The 16950-nt window shown below is 40.8% G+C and overlaps 1 protein-coding gene across 1 annotated transcript in view; it reads right to left on the reverse strand.

Moving 5' to 3' along the window:
* cdkal1 (CDK5 regulatory subunit associated protein 1-like 1) overlaps window positions 1-16950 on the reverse strand; it is a 239802-nt gene that overhangs the window by 182714 nt on the left and 40138 nt on the right. The window contains exon 4 of the mRNA XM_051131261.1: window positions 7639-7723. Within this exon, the coding sequence (XP_050987218.1) occupies window positions 7639-7723 (85 nt within the window). The remainder of the gene's footprint in view (window positions 1-7638; window positions 7724-16950) is intronic.

A 16950-nucleotide genomic window follows, 5' to 3' on the forward strand; every position in this document is an offset into this window, starting at 1 on the left:
CGGGGAAAAATCGTTTGCTTTCAGGGCTCAACTCGGTAACAGCTGTTGAATTCCAGAGGCGGGTGAACTTACAGGCCACGACTACAATCGATCTGCTCCACAGAAGAGACGAGAGGAAAACAGCAGGTTGAGCGGAGAGGAGGAGGGACGGCACACAGACATAATTAGGGGCCGAGTCATTTACCGCTCAACGATCGGAGGGTGACGATCAAAAGAGATCAAATGCGGCCCTCGGCTCCTGTCAGAGCCACACCCGTTCTCCTCCCTAGCCCTGACATCCGTTTGCAGAAGAACTGACAGGCTGCAGAACTGCAATTATCTCATTTTAGTCATCAGAGTTATAACTGACCTGCTCAAATGATCTTTCTATTCGTACTATTGGACCTTAGCTGTGTATTTGACACTATCGAGCACAACATTCTACAGAACAGACTAGAAAATTATGTTGAGACTAGTGGAATGCAGCATGAAGAAGCACAAGGCTCAGTACTAGCGCCATTGCTTTTCAGCCTGTACATACAGTACAGGAAAATATCATTAACTCTTTCACTACCACTGATGGACTTTTCCAGCTTTCTGTGTTTTTACTGGTATATGGCATACGAGTCACTATTATGCATCTTCTGAAAGAGTACTGAACACCTGGATCAAAATACAGTGAAGCAGCAGAAAAAAAGGATCATGTATGTAAGCAAAGGCATATGTAAAATAACAATCATCAAGCAGCATATAAAAAAAAAAAAAAAAAAAAAAAAAGCCTAACATTGAAAAGACATGTTGATCCAGGAAGTGGTTTAGGACTGTGCAATCGTGGATGTGTTGATGAAAGGAAACTATTCCATCTATGTTTTGATCATCGTTCTGAATCTGCTGCAGATCTTGTACAAAAATGCACTTTTCTCATCTATTGTTGCAGGTTGGCGTGAAGTTTCTGTTTGTATACAGTATGATACGAAGCTAATTTTCTCAACTGAAACAGTAAAATTGACATGAAATGACTCTCACAGCAGCTCTGGAGATGAAGTTCATGTCGTCACATAATGAGACGCAGAAAGGAACGAGTTCAGCTTCACTGGAGATGTGCGATCGACAAACTTTAAACTCGCTGTGATTTCGAATTAAGCTACTCTTTATGCATTTGTCCACTGTCATATTCACGTCATACTGTATGTAAAATGACTATGTAAAAAATATGATTTCCACTGCACACAAATTTACCAGATTACATGCCCTATTGGTTAGTGTTTACTTTCTTTTTTGTCTATATATTTTTACATATTTCTTTATTTGTGAAAAATACTGTAACAGGATCAGGAATTTGTCATCTAAAGTATAAGTATGTTTATTTTACACATTTATTGATTTATTTGTCTATAATTAATTTTCAAATTACTTCAAATTAAAAAAAAAAAACTAAACTAAAACTAAACAAAAAACTAAACAAAAAGTATTATATATTATAATTATAAACCAATATCGGTCGACCACTACTGTAAAGCTGCTTTGAAACAATCTGTATTGTAACGCTAAATAAATAAAGGGGAACTGAATAATAAAATGGTGTATGTATGGCAAGCTGAAATATTATCATCTCAGATTTCAACTAACATGCAGCTTTCAAGGTGTCACTATTTATCACATTCTCTAAAATTAAATGCGTTTCAAGCCCAGCTGGAGACTGACAGCGTTTGACTTGTAACGGCATCCAACTTTCTTTTTCTGGATCAAGAAACTGTTTAACTATATAACTGTATAAAGGGACTAAATGTGCAGTATGTCGGCACTCTTCGCTCTTGGACGCCTGAATTAGAGGACAGAAATAAAACGCTGAATAATCTCAGCCGACTGTATGGACTGCAGCTGATGAAAATGAAGCCTGGAGTTCAGCAGGATTTAGCAAGAGCATTCAACAGCAGGAAGATGAGAAAGCGTAGGGAAACAGAGCCAGACCTCTGGAAACAGACACATGTGGACACATAAATGACAAACAAAGCAGAAGAGAAGGAAACAACCTGACAATCTCCTGCATGAACAGCTGTGAGATTCATGACGAGCCTCTATGAGCATCAGATTAAATCAGGTATCTTCCACAAACACGCTCATGAAGCTGAAGGAAGTTGCTGACAGGGCCTGATCGCACCTAAAACTACACCACTCCTTGTTAATGCCCGATTTCTGTCTCGTCGTGTCTCCGCAGCAGATGCGTCTGCCGTCTCAGAGCTGAAAACACTTTCCTTTCTGTGATGTACAGGTGATAAACAGCATGTTTTTGCTATGTTCAAATCTCATTACAACACAAACTCACTCATTTACACGCTTATTTCTCACTGTCACACATGTAGAGCAGCCAAAACTATTAATCACACATCAGACACAGGTACAAACACCAAAAGCGAAGGCTTGCAGAAATGTGTCGGCCGTACAGCACGCTCTCAACGCCTCCACAACTGCCATTACAGCAGCGATAAACTGACAGTAAGTGCTCATCTAATGCTGCCGCCTCACTGGAGTGACAGTGTGAAGAGAAACTAGGATTAAAACTGAATCAAATGAGCCACTCGACGCTCCCGTGTGCTCCTCGTGTCATTATGTGAACGTCTCACAGCATCAGCTCATTCACACTGAACCAGTGGATTTCTGTGAGGGTTAGAGGATCTTATGAGGTCAATTATGCCCATAAACCTCTAGAGTGTGTGTGTGTGTGTCTTTTACCCATCATGCTCTCTGTGATCCAGTGCTCACAGGTATCCACAAAGGAGGAATGCAGATGGAGTAAATGGAGTATAACAATCACTGAGTACTGCGCAGCTGCTCACACACACACACACACACACACGTTTGTTTTTGTGAATTGTGGGGACTTTCCATAGACTTCTATAGATTTTATACTGACCAAACGATATTGTCTGTCCCCTAACCCAACCCTAACCCTAAACCTAGCCCTCACAGGAAACATGTTTGCATCGTTACACTTTCAGATAAACATCATTTACTATTTTTAATCATTTTTTAACAATGTCAAAAATTTCAGGTTTTACTATCCTTGTGGGGACATTTGGTCCCCACAATGTAGCAAAAACAAGTACACACACACACACACCGTGTTTGATCACCGCTGCATTCAGAGATTGAATCAGAAGCACAGACTCGTGACTCAGCGTGTCACTCGCTCATTTGTTTGTGTGCTTGTTTGGTGCGTCTCAGCAATATTACCAATGATGCTCATCATGGCAAACAGCACATACGAGGGAGCTCCCACATTGAAAGAAAAAGTCCTGTTTGTTTCACTGGCTGATATAACAGTGATGAGAGACTTTATACCGACACCTAATGGCATGGATGCAGCATTACATAAACAATGAGGTTTGGTTACTTTTGCCATTATATAAACTTAAGATTCATTCACACACTGAAAGCATCCAGTAACGGTCAGACGGTCGTGTGATCTTGACACGACAGCTCCGTGAGCGATCGAACATACAATAAATGCTTTTCATTGACATCTCGTATGATCTTGCTTTTGAAAAACGTATAAATGAGTCACATCTTAATGTGTTTTAGAGTCATAACTGAAAAGGAAAATGTGGTTCGTCTTAAACTGTGGCTGAGAGATCATCAGGCACATGCAGACGGACTCTTTCTGCTCTGCCGTTTGCCGATCAGGCTTATGAATCTAACGAGGCATTAAGGTGCCGTGAGGCCGAACAAACCCTCCTTTGTGCCGCACGCTCCTCTTTCACCTCACCGGCTGTCTTCATCTTTAACCTCTTTCTTCCTCTGGTTTGCGTCGGTCGTGTCGTGTCGGGAGCCGCGGTGAACGTGTGACGAGCACGAGAGCGAGAGCCGCAGTCACGTGACTCTGAACAAAACAACTTCTGCTCTTACTGTTCATGATCAATATTCCTCAGCTCGCAAAACAACTCTCGCAGAAATTAAATCTATCACAAATGTCTATGAAAACATGTCAACACTACAGTGCTGTGGGTTTTTATGCAGTTGTAGAATAAAGGTAAAATATGTGAAAAATAATGACATTTTTTAATAATGAAGTATGAACAAGTTACAGTGTACACTATAAACAATCAAGCCTTCAAAAAAAATAAAAAAAAAACAAAAAAAAAAAAAAAACGTAGACCGCCCCTGTAAAGGTTTGTCCTGACAAAAATCATTGTCTCATAACATTAAACACTGCGCAGACCAAAATCACACGTTTTACAGATAAGTTGATGCTACATCTTGACAAGCTGGTGTTTCTTCACCCTTCAGTAAATGTCAGTCTAGTGTGGCCTATTCCATACTTTGTAGACACAACTTGGCCATGTCTTGATTAAAAAGGGTAGCTGTATCTTTTTCCCATTAATAGCTTTATGTCTAAAAGGAGATTCAACACAATGAAGACCTCCATCAGTGTCCATGTGCTGCTATCTGGTGATAAAATGGCTAAAACTGATGCAGAGAAAAAAAAAAAAAAAAAAAAAAACTTTCAAACAATCTCTTGTTGTGCAGCATGAGAGAAATCGAAAATCAAGGAGACAGGCGAAGTGTCCATTTTGTGCACAGCTTGAACAAACTACAACAGGTAAAGCTGTCAGCTGTGTGGATGTCAGCAATATCATTAACAATTCTCGTTTATAATCATTACTAATATGGCATCTTATCAAAATCTTAGTCCACATGCTGTGTTCTGTTAATGCCTGGACTTCATATTATTTGTAGCACACTTGTTGTCCAGTAATCAAAATAAGCTTTGTTACATTTTAATAAAATAATCAAAGTATCAGCTTTAAAATTCTGCCAAATTCATAACAAAATTCAAAAAATATATACATTTTTTTTTTTTTACACTCTTTAATGCAGCAGGAGCGATCGCTTTAGCGCCTCAGTTCAAGCAGCGAGTGAACCCGTTATATCTTTCTCTTCACTACTATATTATTATTTCTACTTAACATGTCATCTACATGATTAGAAAGAATGCAAGAAGCTAAAGATAAAATTCAACGCCTCCTACTGCATGTTACTAATGAAAAAAACAGACTGGATGTGTGAAAGTCATATGACAACATTTATAGGATGAATTGAGGAGGAGCCCAAACTACACTCAGTGGCCAAGTGATGCTTATGGTCCATGATATTGGCACAGATTCTGTGTAAACAATTATTTGTGACAATATGTAGTTTTTAAGTTGGAAAAGACGCTTAGTTCCCACTTTAAGTGAACCTTAGTTCCCAGGACATCTACAAGATGGATTAAAATACTGACAAATGAGACAAACAACCTATGACTGAAACGTCAACGTGTTAAAAAATAAATAAATAAATAAAATGCATTTATTTTGAGGCATGTAAAAAATTATTCGGCACCTAAGTTTTGTTTCTTAAAGGAGCCAATGGCTCCTTTTTTTGTCCGGAGCGCTGCGTCTGATCACGTCTGATCACTCTCCTCAATAACAGACACGATCTGAGGAATCACTCAAATGCTGCAGGACGACACACAGTCAACTTCAATAGCTCGTGCTGGAGGATTCAACGAATCACACTAATAATAAGAACTAATACTAGTGAAGCTCATCCTGGCAAACAAAGCGGATGAGAGTTTACGGTGCGTTTAATTCATTAACAGCGCGAGAGAGACAGACAGACAGAAATGTTAAATACACACAGAAAACTCATCATTTAAGGCCGTTTCAATGCGACGCGCGTTCACAATGTGCACGTCTGTTCTTTTGTGTGCGATGATTGGCGTGGCTGCTCCTTTCACAGCACTAGCTGCCGTTTGTGTTCGGTCTTTGTAAACGATTTGCGTTTACTCAGCGGTAACGCTTGTGCTTGCCTCCGAGCCCACAGACGCTGATATGAACCCGTGTCTGTGTGTGAGAGAATGTGTCTGTGGCGTATTGGCAAGGCGTTGCACTAATTCAATATGTAAATGGCACGCAGGACCCCAGCGAGCGCCGCGCTCAGAGCAGGAGGCCCAGCGCCGCAGTCAGACTCAATGCAGCTGTAATTGCATTTGCATCACAGCAATGGCTCTCAAATCTCCCTCTCTTATGGAAATCCTCTCTCCATTTTTCCTGCAGAACCGTGTGGTTTTGAAAAGGCCTCATTCTTCCCTGACTAATTTCAACAATATTTGCATATTCATTACAATTAAGGCGACTTTGAGCTTTCGGTTTTTAAGTTAATTTGTATTTCTCAAGTGACGACAAAGACAATAGCAGAAATTACGCAGAATTAACGATTGGGGTGCATTCCCTAAAAACGAACCTTTCAAATGAGAAAATGTTACATTTGAGGATTTGATAGGCACTTCCTGATTATTATTATTATTTAATGTTTCTTTTTTTTTTTTTTAATCTGAAGGGTTTTCAGCTGCGTCTCTGTTCCTAGAGGAGGCCATCTGGACACTGCTGTTACAGAAGCGCTGAACGTCAGAGTGAGAAACACATCTCTCTCCTCTCCGATCCATCACTCGCTCTGACAGCCATGACTACGGTACTGGCGAGAGGGCGACGGCAGCAATTCAACAGTGAGACAGAAACCCACACCTTAATCCCACAATGCCCTGCTCTCAGCCCAGCGCGTGCCCCGAGTCGACCTCAACCTGCCGAACGTCCGCAAGAGGAATGACATTCATCAAGATGCACAGATCACTCCGCTTTAACCTGAGCGCTCCTCTTAAATTAACAAAGGGTCAAAGGTCACACTGAGAGGAAGTGCTGCTGAATGTCAACAGAACATGAGCCTCTACTGAAACTACAGTGAACCGATCTGATGAAGAACACAAACACACACAAACGCTGTCTACATGAGATGGAACCTCATAAGGGACTGACCTGGAGCATCTTACACAGGCAGCAACTCCACACAGCACATAAAACACTTACCTGTGTGTGGGACCCTCGACTCACAACGGATTTTAATAAGGTTTGGCATTATGTTGCTGAGCTAACAATGAGGAAAACACACACACACACCCCAGTATTCCTATCATTCCGGGTTCATTCCATTGGCGTAACGTTTTTCTACTGTAACTGTATTTTATATCACCGTACCCTAACCCTACACCTAAACCTGCCCTACAGGCATTTATAGATTCTCAAAACACTTCATTCTGTGTTATTTATACATATATATAAAAAAAAAAAAAAAGGTCAAAATGTACTGGTATAACTATACTTGTGTTCCTCATAATGTAGGGGATATCAGTACACACACACACAGTTCCAATAGTAAAACAGTTAACTTATAATTACACTAAACTTCTGGTCTGGTTAGATTTGTTTTTGGTGTACAGCGTGCTGCATTTGTTGCTTAATCACATAAAGGGCGAAACTAATCAATGACACTAATCAATGAAGAACACAAACAAACTCCCTCATTATGATGCTCTTCACTGCTGTACTCAAATATATAAAGCTGATCTGGAAACAGTTCTGTTTTGTGGTTTTTAAGTTTCTGCCTGCAGACTGACTTACAGTCCATTCAAGAGTTACGGATCGCCTGCAATAATGAACGTATAGGGAACTTATTAACACACAAATTTCCGACTGAACAACATTAAGTCTGCAATTCATGTGTTTTTTTTCCAGGCCATAAATATATTTGCATTTGCACGCAGTGAGTGTCTCAGAAACCTACTTGATGGAGTTCCTGAAATGATCTTCTGCAGGGTTTTTGACTGTGCAGCTGTTCAGCAACCAAAGATCAGCGTCCGACGGATTCTCTGGAGAGACACAGACAGAGAGCAAACGTTAACAATCATAACACAATACCGGGCCTTACACTATACACAATAATATTTATAGTCACAGTAAATGACCTACAGAGCAGGAAAACACCTTCACTATAGTCAAATACTCTCGATAATAACCAGCGTTTTTATAAAGTAGTAAACTAAGACTTTAGACCGGTACTGATTGTTGGATTGGTTGACTGTATTATTTTTCATCACTTCATAGAAACGGTCTCATATGTCCATTTGTGTGTCAAACTGTAATATTTAGAATGAATAGACTGAAATGGTTGTGTACCGGAGTACAAACGACACTGCAGAGTAAAACTACAAGTGTGAAGACACAGAAGCGTGTGTGTGGCCGTATGATCTGGAGTTTTTCACATAATTACACTACAGCTCTGAACGGAGCCGACGAGCTTCAGAGAATCAAACACACACCGCAGCTCCTGCAGTTCAGCTGCTTCACTTTTATATAAATTTGTCTTCGTCTCTCATGAACCAGACGTGTCCGGAGCGAACCTGAGGTGATCCGCTCTCCGAACTCACACGCGGACAGAGAGAGACTCGCGATTACACGCTCGCTTTCACAAGGACACTCGTGAGAGTCTGTGATTATTTTAGCAATGAGATGCCCAAATCAAGGATTTCTTCCTTTCTCACTGGAGTAATTTCAAAGATATGTTTGTACAGCAGAGGGTCCATAATCAGTTATGAGTTAAATAATAACCTTTAAAGGAATGAAGGATTTATTTGCCATCACATATGATGAATGTGAATGCAAACGGACTGTTGAGATCCAAACATGACACGTTTATGTACTTATCCATTCAATGAGTCCAATCACTAGATCCTCAGTGGGCCCTTCACAGGAAATGTGTTTGAACAGGAGAAAGTAAAGGATGAACTGACAACACAGAGTACGAGGATTACAGGCGCGTCCAAACCACACCTGATCCAGCTCTTCACAATTACCTGAACGATCAGAACGAAGGAAGCAGGAATAAATCAGTGCTTAATGAACAGCAAACACTGATCTGTGTTTTCAGGAAGCGAATCCATTCACTTACATAACCTAAAGAGAACTGGAGCGGCTCAACGGACACTTGAGAAAAATATTTGCATAGTAAAATTTAAAACGAGCCTCAAGTACAACATGATTCATCATTAACCAGATTTGCAAAGGAACAAGAGTCAATTCTCACCAGGAAATGTGTCAGAATCACTAACACCACAAGCATTGAAACACACATCAACAGACACACACACACACACACACACACACTGTGGGTTTATGTTTATGAGTTCATTCCACAGGTGTCATGTTTTTTCTACTGTCCAAACTGTATTTTCTATCCCCTACACCTAACCCTATCCCTCACACAAAACTACAGGCATTTTTACATTCTCAAACACTTCATTCTTTGTGATTTATAAACTTGTTTCCTCATGAGGAGAAAAAAAAAAAAAAAAAAAAATCCCCACAAGGACACAATTTACTGGCATTACTAGACTTGTGGGGACATTTGCTCCTCATAATGTAGGGAATACCAGCACACACGCACACGCACATTTGTTTTTGTGAATTGTGGGGACTTTCCATGGACTTCTATAGTTTTTATACTGACCAAACGATATTGTCTATCCCCTCACCCAACCCTAACCCTAAACCTAGCCCTCACAGAAAACCTGCTTGCAGTTAAATATCATTTACTATTTTTAATCTTTTTTTTTTTTTTCCCAAAAATTTCAGGGTTTACTATCCTTGTGGGGACATTTGGTCCCCACAGTGTAGCAAAAACAAGTACACACACTTACCCCCCATACCCCCCATACCCCCCATACCCCCCTCTCACGTTCTCCAGAAGTCATTTGCATATATTTGCCTGAAGGCTGGAGCTCAGACAAGCGCAGAGGCTGTTTTGGGTAAAATCTGTCTTCGGTTGAATGAACTCACTGCAACCGTCCTTATCTGAGTCACAAAAGATGTTCCACCACCAACGGCCAAAACACACTCACTGCTGTGTCAGCGTCACACACATGAACACAACAGCATCTCAAACTCAGTCCTTCATTCAGCTTATTTTGGCACAAAGATGTTTCAAGACCTACAGTATCTGTGCTGTAATCCAGTCAGTGCTGATGACACTTCAAGTTTTCCTTTGTGATAAAAAAATGACGGCATGCATTAGATGCACTGGAAAAAGATGTGAGAAGAGAAAAGATGCAGGTGTTTCAGCACACAATATCAGAGCCAATTCAGGGCCGCTAGCAGGTCACTCACACTGACCCTAAACGCACCACACAGACACACACCGTCCTGACAGATGAGTGAGCCTTAAATACCAACAATGTAATGATTCCATGAGCTCAAGGCAAACGGCAGGATCTTAATGGGCTGAAAGAGCCAAACGAATCAGTAAAAGTCTGTGATCTCTAAAGAAATCATATTTCTGATCATATTTCTGATCATGTCCACATATCAGATTCATTCATCAGGTTACTGTACTGCTGCGCTGAGGTGAATTTTAGACAGATGACGGTCAGGTACAGTGAGGGGTCACGGCTGATGGACAGAATAGTGACTGTGGAGTCACAGATGCAGCATGTAACGCTAATAACAAGCACATGAATGAGCCGTGAGAACCCGTGCCGTGGAAAATGACAGGATTTAAAAAAGAAAAGTGCTTTGGTCAAAATGGCGTAAATGGTACACTTCACAAAGTAGCTAAATGTGAAATATATCATCGTTTTATACAACAGAAATGTTAAACAGCTGACAATAATCTCCAGTGATGCTACGGTCAAATGTCAGCATTTACAATGTGTGTGAATGTGATGTGACAAGAACAACAGACAGGACATAAAATCAATGTGTACAAACTGTGAATGAACGTAATAAACACAGACTAAAAACTATTTTTCCTAGAAGTCTTGTAGTAAAATAAAAATATTTGCACTTAGTTCAAATACATAACTTCACAATACAAGCTATTTTACCATTTTCATTCCCTTTCATCATTTCAATCACTTTCATTATTTAATGTCAATATGTACAGTATGACAACTCAGTATGACAAAATATGATCATTACAGTTCTATTTCAAACCTCAAAATGTACAGCCTAAATAAAATAGTTTAAATAGCAAGAATAAAACACTTGATAACTAAACAGACAAAACACCCTCTCAAAACAGCAAGCAAGGCCTCTTTCATAGACAAAGCAGCATCACTCCTCATCACATTTGCTCCACTGCTCTTGTGTAAATGTGGTTGAAATGAACATAAAATAATTAAAAACCCTAATAAGTAAATGCATGTTTATTTGTCAGCTTATCACATGCAGCTCTAGCAAATAAACCGTTTCTGATGGGTTTCATGTCCCGCCGTAGCTAAAGCCACTCAGAAAGCACATTCTACTCATTATTATTTTCCTAATATAACTATTAACATTTGCAAAACCACAAAACAAGCTTTTAAAACTACAGGTTTTAAAACTCCAAGCTTTATGGACACAAAGCATGCACTGAAATTCGATGAGTCTTCAAACACTTAGTCCCTGTGTTTTCGCTGTTGCATCAGTGCAAATCAACAATGAGATTGTGGGGTGAAGAACACCTGTAGACATGACAAACGGACAGTAATACAACACCCATCAGCACTCATTACATTAGTGTAGTAAAAGGAATCTTTGTTTGCATTTTGAGGACTGAAGACAATAGTTGAACAGGACCCATGTGAACACTTCATTATGCGAGGGATCGTCGTGTGAGAAGTGGCCAAATACTCAGGTGGAGCGGAGGCACCTGTCAGGGGACGACGAGAGGCTGTCGGGGTTCGGGCCACACTCCATTCCATCATTACATTTTACCTGCTGCTGGGGCCATTATTGGCGCACGGCGCTGAGGAGTTTTACACTTCAGTACGAGCAGCTCCATTAGAGCCCCCGCGGCCCTCAGCGGCACCACCGCTCACCGCCGAGAAGACGCGGCCGAACCCCGAGCCTAATTACCATCATAGCCCGAGGAGGAGAAGAAATCTACAAGCGAAAATACAATTGGTGTCGGGTCAGACTCCGGCGGTGCCCTCCTGCTGGACTCCCAGGGTGTTCAGATGGACCTGGCTCCAGACCGAGGTAATGGTGCCCATTTAGATGCGTCTGCCAGGGGAAGAGGAGCTGGTGTGAGGGCAGAGAGGACAGGGTCTGCATTTTTATGAAGGTCCCGCTCTCTCTGGGCTCACTTCACGCTGAAATAAGCACAACAGTCATCTGGGGAAACCGGAGTCAAACCGGACAGGGACACGACCAACCGAAACCACAACCGGTCTGGAATGATCAAAAGATTCGCAGACGGCACCAAAGCTGTGCTCTATCCGGACATTTGGGAATTTAAATTCACTTCATTCTGCCGTCACGCGAGGGCCTGCGATCTGTCCAAAAGTGACAATAAACGCAGGTCACAGCTGTGCCGAACCTTAATGCATTCAGAGAGAAGGTCGATTACATCCATCCTGCGATTCTTGGTTTCTATCAGGAGTGTCTCATGAAGCAAAAGAGGGCAACGTCCTTCCTGAGGGTCACGTCTCACAATCTCTCAGTCCTGCAAGGCAGCTTCACGGATGGTGATTATAGCAAGGACAAACCTGACCTCTAATGGGGTTTTCTGGGCATCCTGAGCACGGACATATGAACGCAGGAGGAGGAAAAAAAAAAAAAAAAAAAAGAGAGAAGTTGAGGAAGAGGTTTTAAAAACGATTAAGTTAAATATAAAAAATTCTGAAACTCCTAAATGCAGAATTCCCATGTGAAATTCCAATCAGAAGTTGGCATAAAATATTGGCCAGTGTCAAACTCTCCACAGCCTTATATGGTCGTGAGGGGCGGAGACAAACATCAGAAGCACAGATCAAACTGCCAAAAACACATGCAGGGTCAAACTAGCCTCCTACCTCTGGAAGTCGTAGTCAATCTAGTTACGAACAGGGCTGCAGGATTAATCGAAGGCGATTGTCATGCGCATTTTTTCAAGCCACGTGCCTTAATTTTTGTAAAGCCGGTTGTGTAATCGGTAGTAAATCTCCAGCACGTGCTTTCAGATATAGCGGCATTTAGTACACAGAGCCGTAGTTCACCGACAAGCTACGCTAAATCGCTTTCATTATCACAGACGATTTAATTCCACAATAAAATCGAAAAGAAATCGTTCTGTGATTATAACACAGGTGAGTCGTCATTGGCTCCTAAAAGAAACAAACTTAGGCGCCAAATTATTTTTTTAGGCACCACAGAATAAAGTTTTTTTTTTTTTTTTTTTGTTTTGTTTTTTTTTTTATACTTTAATATTTCAGTCATACTGTCATGCATTTACGTCTCACCTTTTCTTGAATTTATCAGCATTTTTATCCAGTAAACCATGTAGATGTCCTAGGAACTAAGTTTCACTTAAAGTGGGAACTGAATGTCTTTTCCAACTTGAGAACTACATAAGGTCACAAAGACATATTTATTACACAGAATCTGTGCCAATATCATGGACCATAAGCATCACTGAGTGTAGTTTGGGTTCCTCCTTAATGCACCCTATAAATGTTGTCGTAAGACTTTCACACATCCAGTTCTTCATTAGTAAAATGCAATAGGAGGTGTTGAATTTTATCTTTAGCTTCTTGCATTCTTTCTTATGTAGACAACAGGTTAATAAAAATATGAATATGCAATGTAGTGCTTAAATATAGCAAAATTCTCCTCTTTATAATAATTTTTCTAGCTGACTTATTAACTTACGGGCACTGAATGGTTTCTCTGAGGTAAATGTATTGTTACGTGTCATTGTTTACAAGCTTTACACGTTTTTCGCAGTTTGAAACACTGAATGAGACATTTCAGTAGATTGTACTGTAGGCTCTATTATAATATGGCCAACTTTTGACGTTAATTCATGTTTATTTCATATTACAATAGTAAAGAGAAAGATATAATGGGTTCACTTGTCGCTTGAACTGAGGCGCTAAAGCGATCGCTCCTGCCGCGTAAGAGCGTCAAAACCGCACTGTTTGAATTTCTTTATGAATTTGCCATGATTTTAAAGCTGATACTTTGTTTATTGAAAGGTAACTAAAGCTTATTTCGATTACTGGACGACGAGTGCACTACAAATAATACGAAGTCCACACATTAACAGAACACAGCATATAGACTAGATCTTATAAAAAGAAGCCATAGTATCAATTATAGACGAGAATTGTTAACGATTATTACCAGTGCTCACACAGCTGACAGCTTTAGCTGTTGTAGTTTGTTCATGAAATAAACACTGCTTTTCTGCACTTTCACTTCACACATCTTCATTTTTGATCTCTCTGATGCTGCACAACTGGATCTGTGTTTGTCAGGTGCGTCTGCGCTGCAGTTCGGCAGAGATGAGGAATGTTAGAAAGCCTTTTTTCCACGAAAACTTTGCGCATCATCTCAGTTTAGTACATAACATAACAACAGATGTGATCACAAAACAATCAGGACAAAAGGCATTACATGGATTTATTTTTTAAGTCCATAACATGCAAGTTTATATAGTCAAAAACTTCACTCGCAAATGAATACTTTCGGTTGCAAATATGATCGTTTTAGTCGCAGTCTGGAGCCTGCAACAGCTGTTCGTGTAGTTTCTCAGTGAACTACGGCTCTGTGTAGTAAACGCTGCTACATCTGAAAACACGTGAAAATACCACATTTATTTTTTTTCTTTTTACTCCAAACTCACTTCATAACGAGTGAGATCCTTCTGTGAGATGACGTGGCTTCTTACACAGAATAAGGCACGCATTGTATTCACAGTACTCTAAGCAGAGACAAAAGCATTGCATTATTATATACTGTATTATAAGGAAAATTATAATAATAAAAAAAAAAAAAAAAATATCACACAACCCATAAATAGTCATAGTCGCGTTTTTATTAGTCACCCTGAACCAATGACAGCAGCGCAATCTTCAGTTTATTCAGCTGCAGCGATCGCGATTCCTGACGGTCTTCTTTGGGCGTATTTGGAGTTTCCGTGCGAGAGCGCCCTCTGGCCCTCGGATGGACATTTACTACTGATCACAGAACCGCGCTTCACTGAAACAGATGCACCACAATCGCAGCTTTTGCTTATTTGTGATTCGCGATTGTGATTTCATTTGGATTTATCGTGCAGCCCTAGTTATGAAGACGCCCTGCACTACAAATCCCTAAATCACAAGAACTGGAAGTGAAAAAGAGAAACTTACAACTTCATTTAAAGGAGTGAAATTAACCTATTCGTTCCCTTCTCCCTGTAAAAGGACTCAGGACACATTTCCACTGTCATCACATGTCATCTGGATATGAAGTGTGACTGTTAAATGAAAGGACTACAACACATCCCTGGACAAGTGGCTTATTACGGCTGTGAGTCGGTCTGACACCGCAATCACATTTCATTAGCGTGTGTGTGTTTGAGAGCATAAGCACGTATAGATGCACACGAGCCCGCGCACAGGTGCATGAAAGAGTGGATGACTGAACAAAACACATCTGCACAGCATCACGGATGCCTACGAAGACACCGTCACGATATCAGCACATTGCTAGACGCCAAAGACACAATGTCATTATACACATTTGTGTCCTCATAAACCATATATACCAGAAAACACACACGAGACATGACAACAAGAGCAGCGGCTTCACGTGGACACGCACAGATAAACACTGGCCAACCCGGACTGAAGCTCCACACCAGTCATGTGAAAGAGGAGCTCCTCCATCAGCTGCACTCAGAGATGAAGTTCGTAATAAGCAGAAAAGGCAAAGCAGACAGCAACTAAACCCACACCAGAGACACAGCAGCACTCATTAAATTGTGCGTAGGTTCACAATTTAACATACACACTGCTATTTTCATGGCTAAAAAAAAAGGGGTAAAAATATTTTAAAATTATATAAATAGTTTTAATTTTTAAATGTTACATCTCAGCAAAACAGATAGAAACACTATACAAAAAACATGATCATAATTTAGCCGTAGTGCACGATAAGCAGTCTCGCGGCCTAACTGTGAGGTTCAATGATTGCGAACCGCTCTGAAACCACACGCTGTAGAATGAACAACAGAGCTGCGTTTGACTTCGAAACATACGGTGAAGTCAGAATAATACTGTCAGAAAGGCATTCGTGAAAAACCGTCGGCTCTCCTGAATCCTGAGGTCATCCAGAGGAGAGACGAGGCCCGGACCGGAGTCTCCACGAGCAGCGCGTCAGCCTTCCCTGCTTAACATTCATGAATTCAAGAGGAGGCCATCAGCCATAATTTACAGCAAATCATAAAATCGGATTAAAGTTGTGTGTTATGAATGCTCTTTGTCCCCCGTTTGATTTGCAAGTCTTCTTCCTCTATTGCTCCCCAGGTGTCTTCGCGCCCGCGCCCGAGCTCGACTCGACCCGTGCACAATTTCAATTTGTTTACGTGATATAGTGCTGCGGGTGTCCTGGAAAACCTCTCGCGTAAATCAGTCACGTAAGGTTGGATGTGCACATATAAGGCGCCGGTCCCCGACGGCGTTACCCATAAAGCCGCGCTCTAGACTCCCACGCATATTAAAGTAAGGTGGACAGGTAAGAGATTGATGAAAAGGACCAGCTGGGGGAAACTGATCTAGTCTCGATATTACAGTAACTTTCTGTCTTCTGAAGTGACACAATCATTTTGAACGATGAACAGAGTCCTATTTATACCTTAATTCACTCTCAAATCAAATGCAAACACTGATCGACGCAGACGCAAAACCAGTTCCTTCGTCTCTGTGCGGTAAAACTGAAATCTCAATATGTTCATCAAACAAAGCGATTTGCCATTTTAGAAAGTTTTGAATATATCAGTCAAGTCACAGGATTTATTTCACACTTGTTTTTATGTCCTTTCTGGAGCTTGCCAATTTTGAGTCACATTGATTTTCATAATGTGCAGAAAAACAGCTCAATTAATCCAAGTAGCAACTGATTTTCATAGTTTGGACTGTAACTACTTTTTCACCTTTAATGACTGACAAGGTTCCCTGTATAGATTACTGTGCCTGATCTGTTCCCGCTGTAGATGATCTGTGTTCTGGAGCGAATGTAACTCGTGCGTTGTTTCTGCAACACTCAAAAACCCTTTCACACACACGTCTTTGATGTTCCCTCCATCTGCTGCTCATCA

Source organism: Labeo rohita, chromosome 16 (genome assembly GCF_022985175.1).
Source record: "Labeo rohita strain BAU-BD-2019 chromosome 16, IGBB_LRoh.1.0, whole genome shotgun sequence".
Classification (NCBI taxonomy): Eukaryota; Metazoa; Chordata; class Actinopteri; order Cypriniformes; family Cyprinidae; genus Labeo; species Labeo rohita.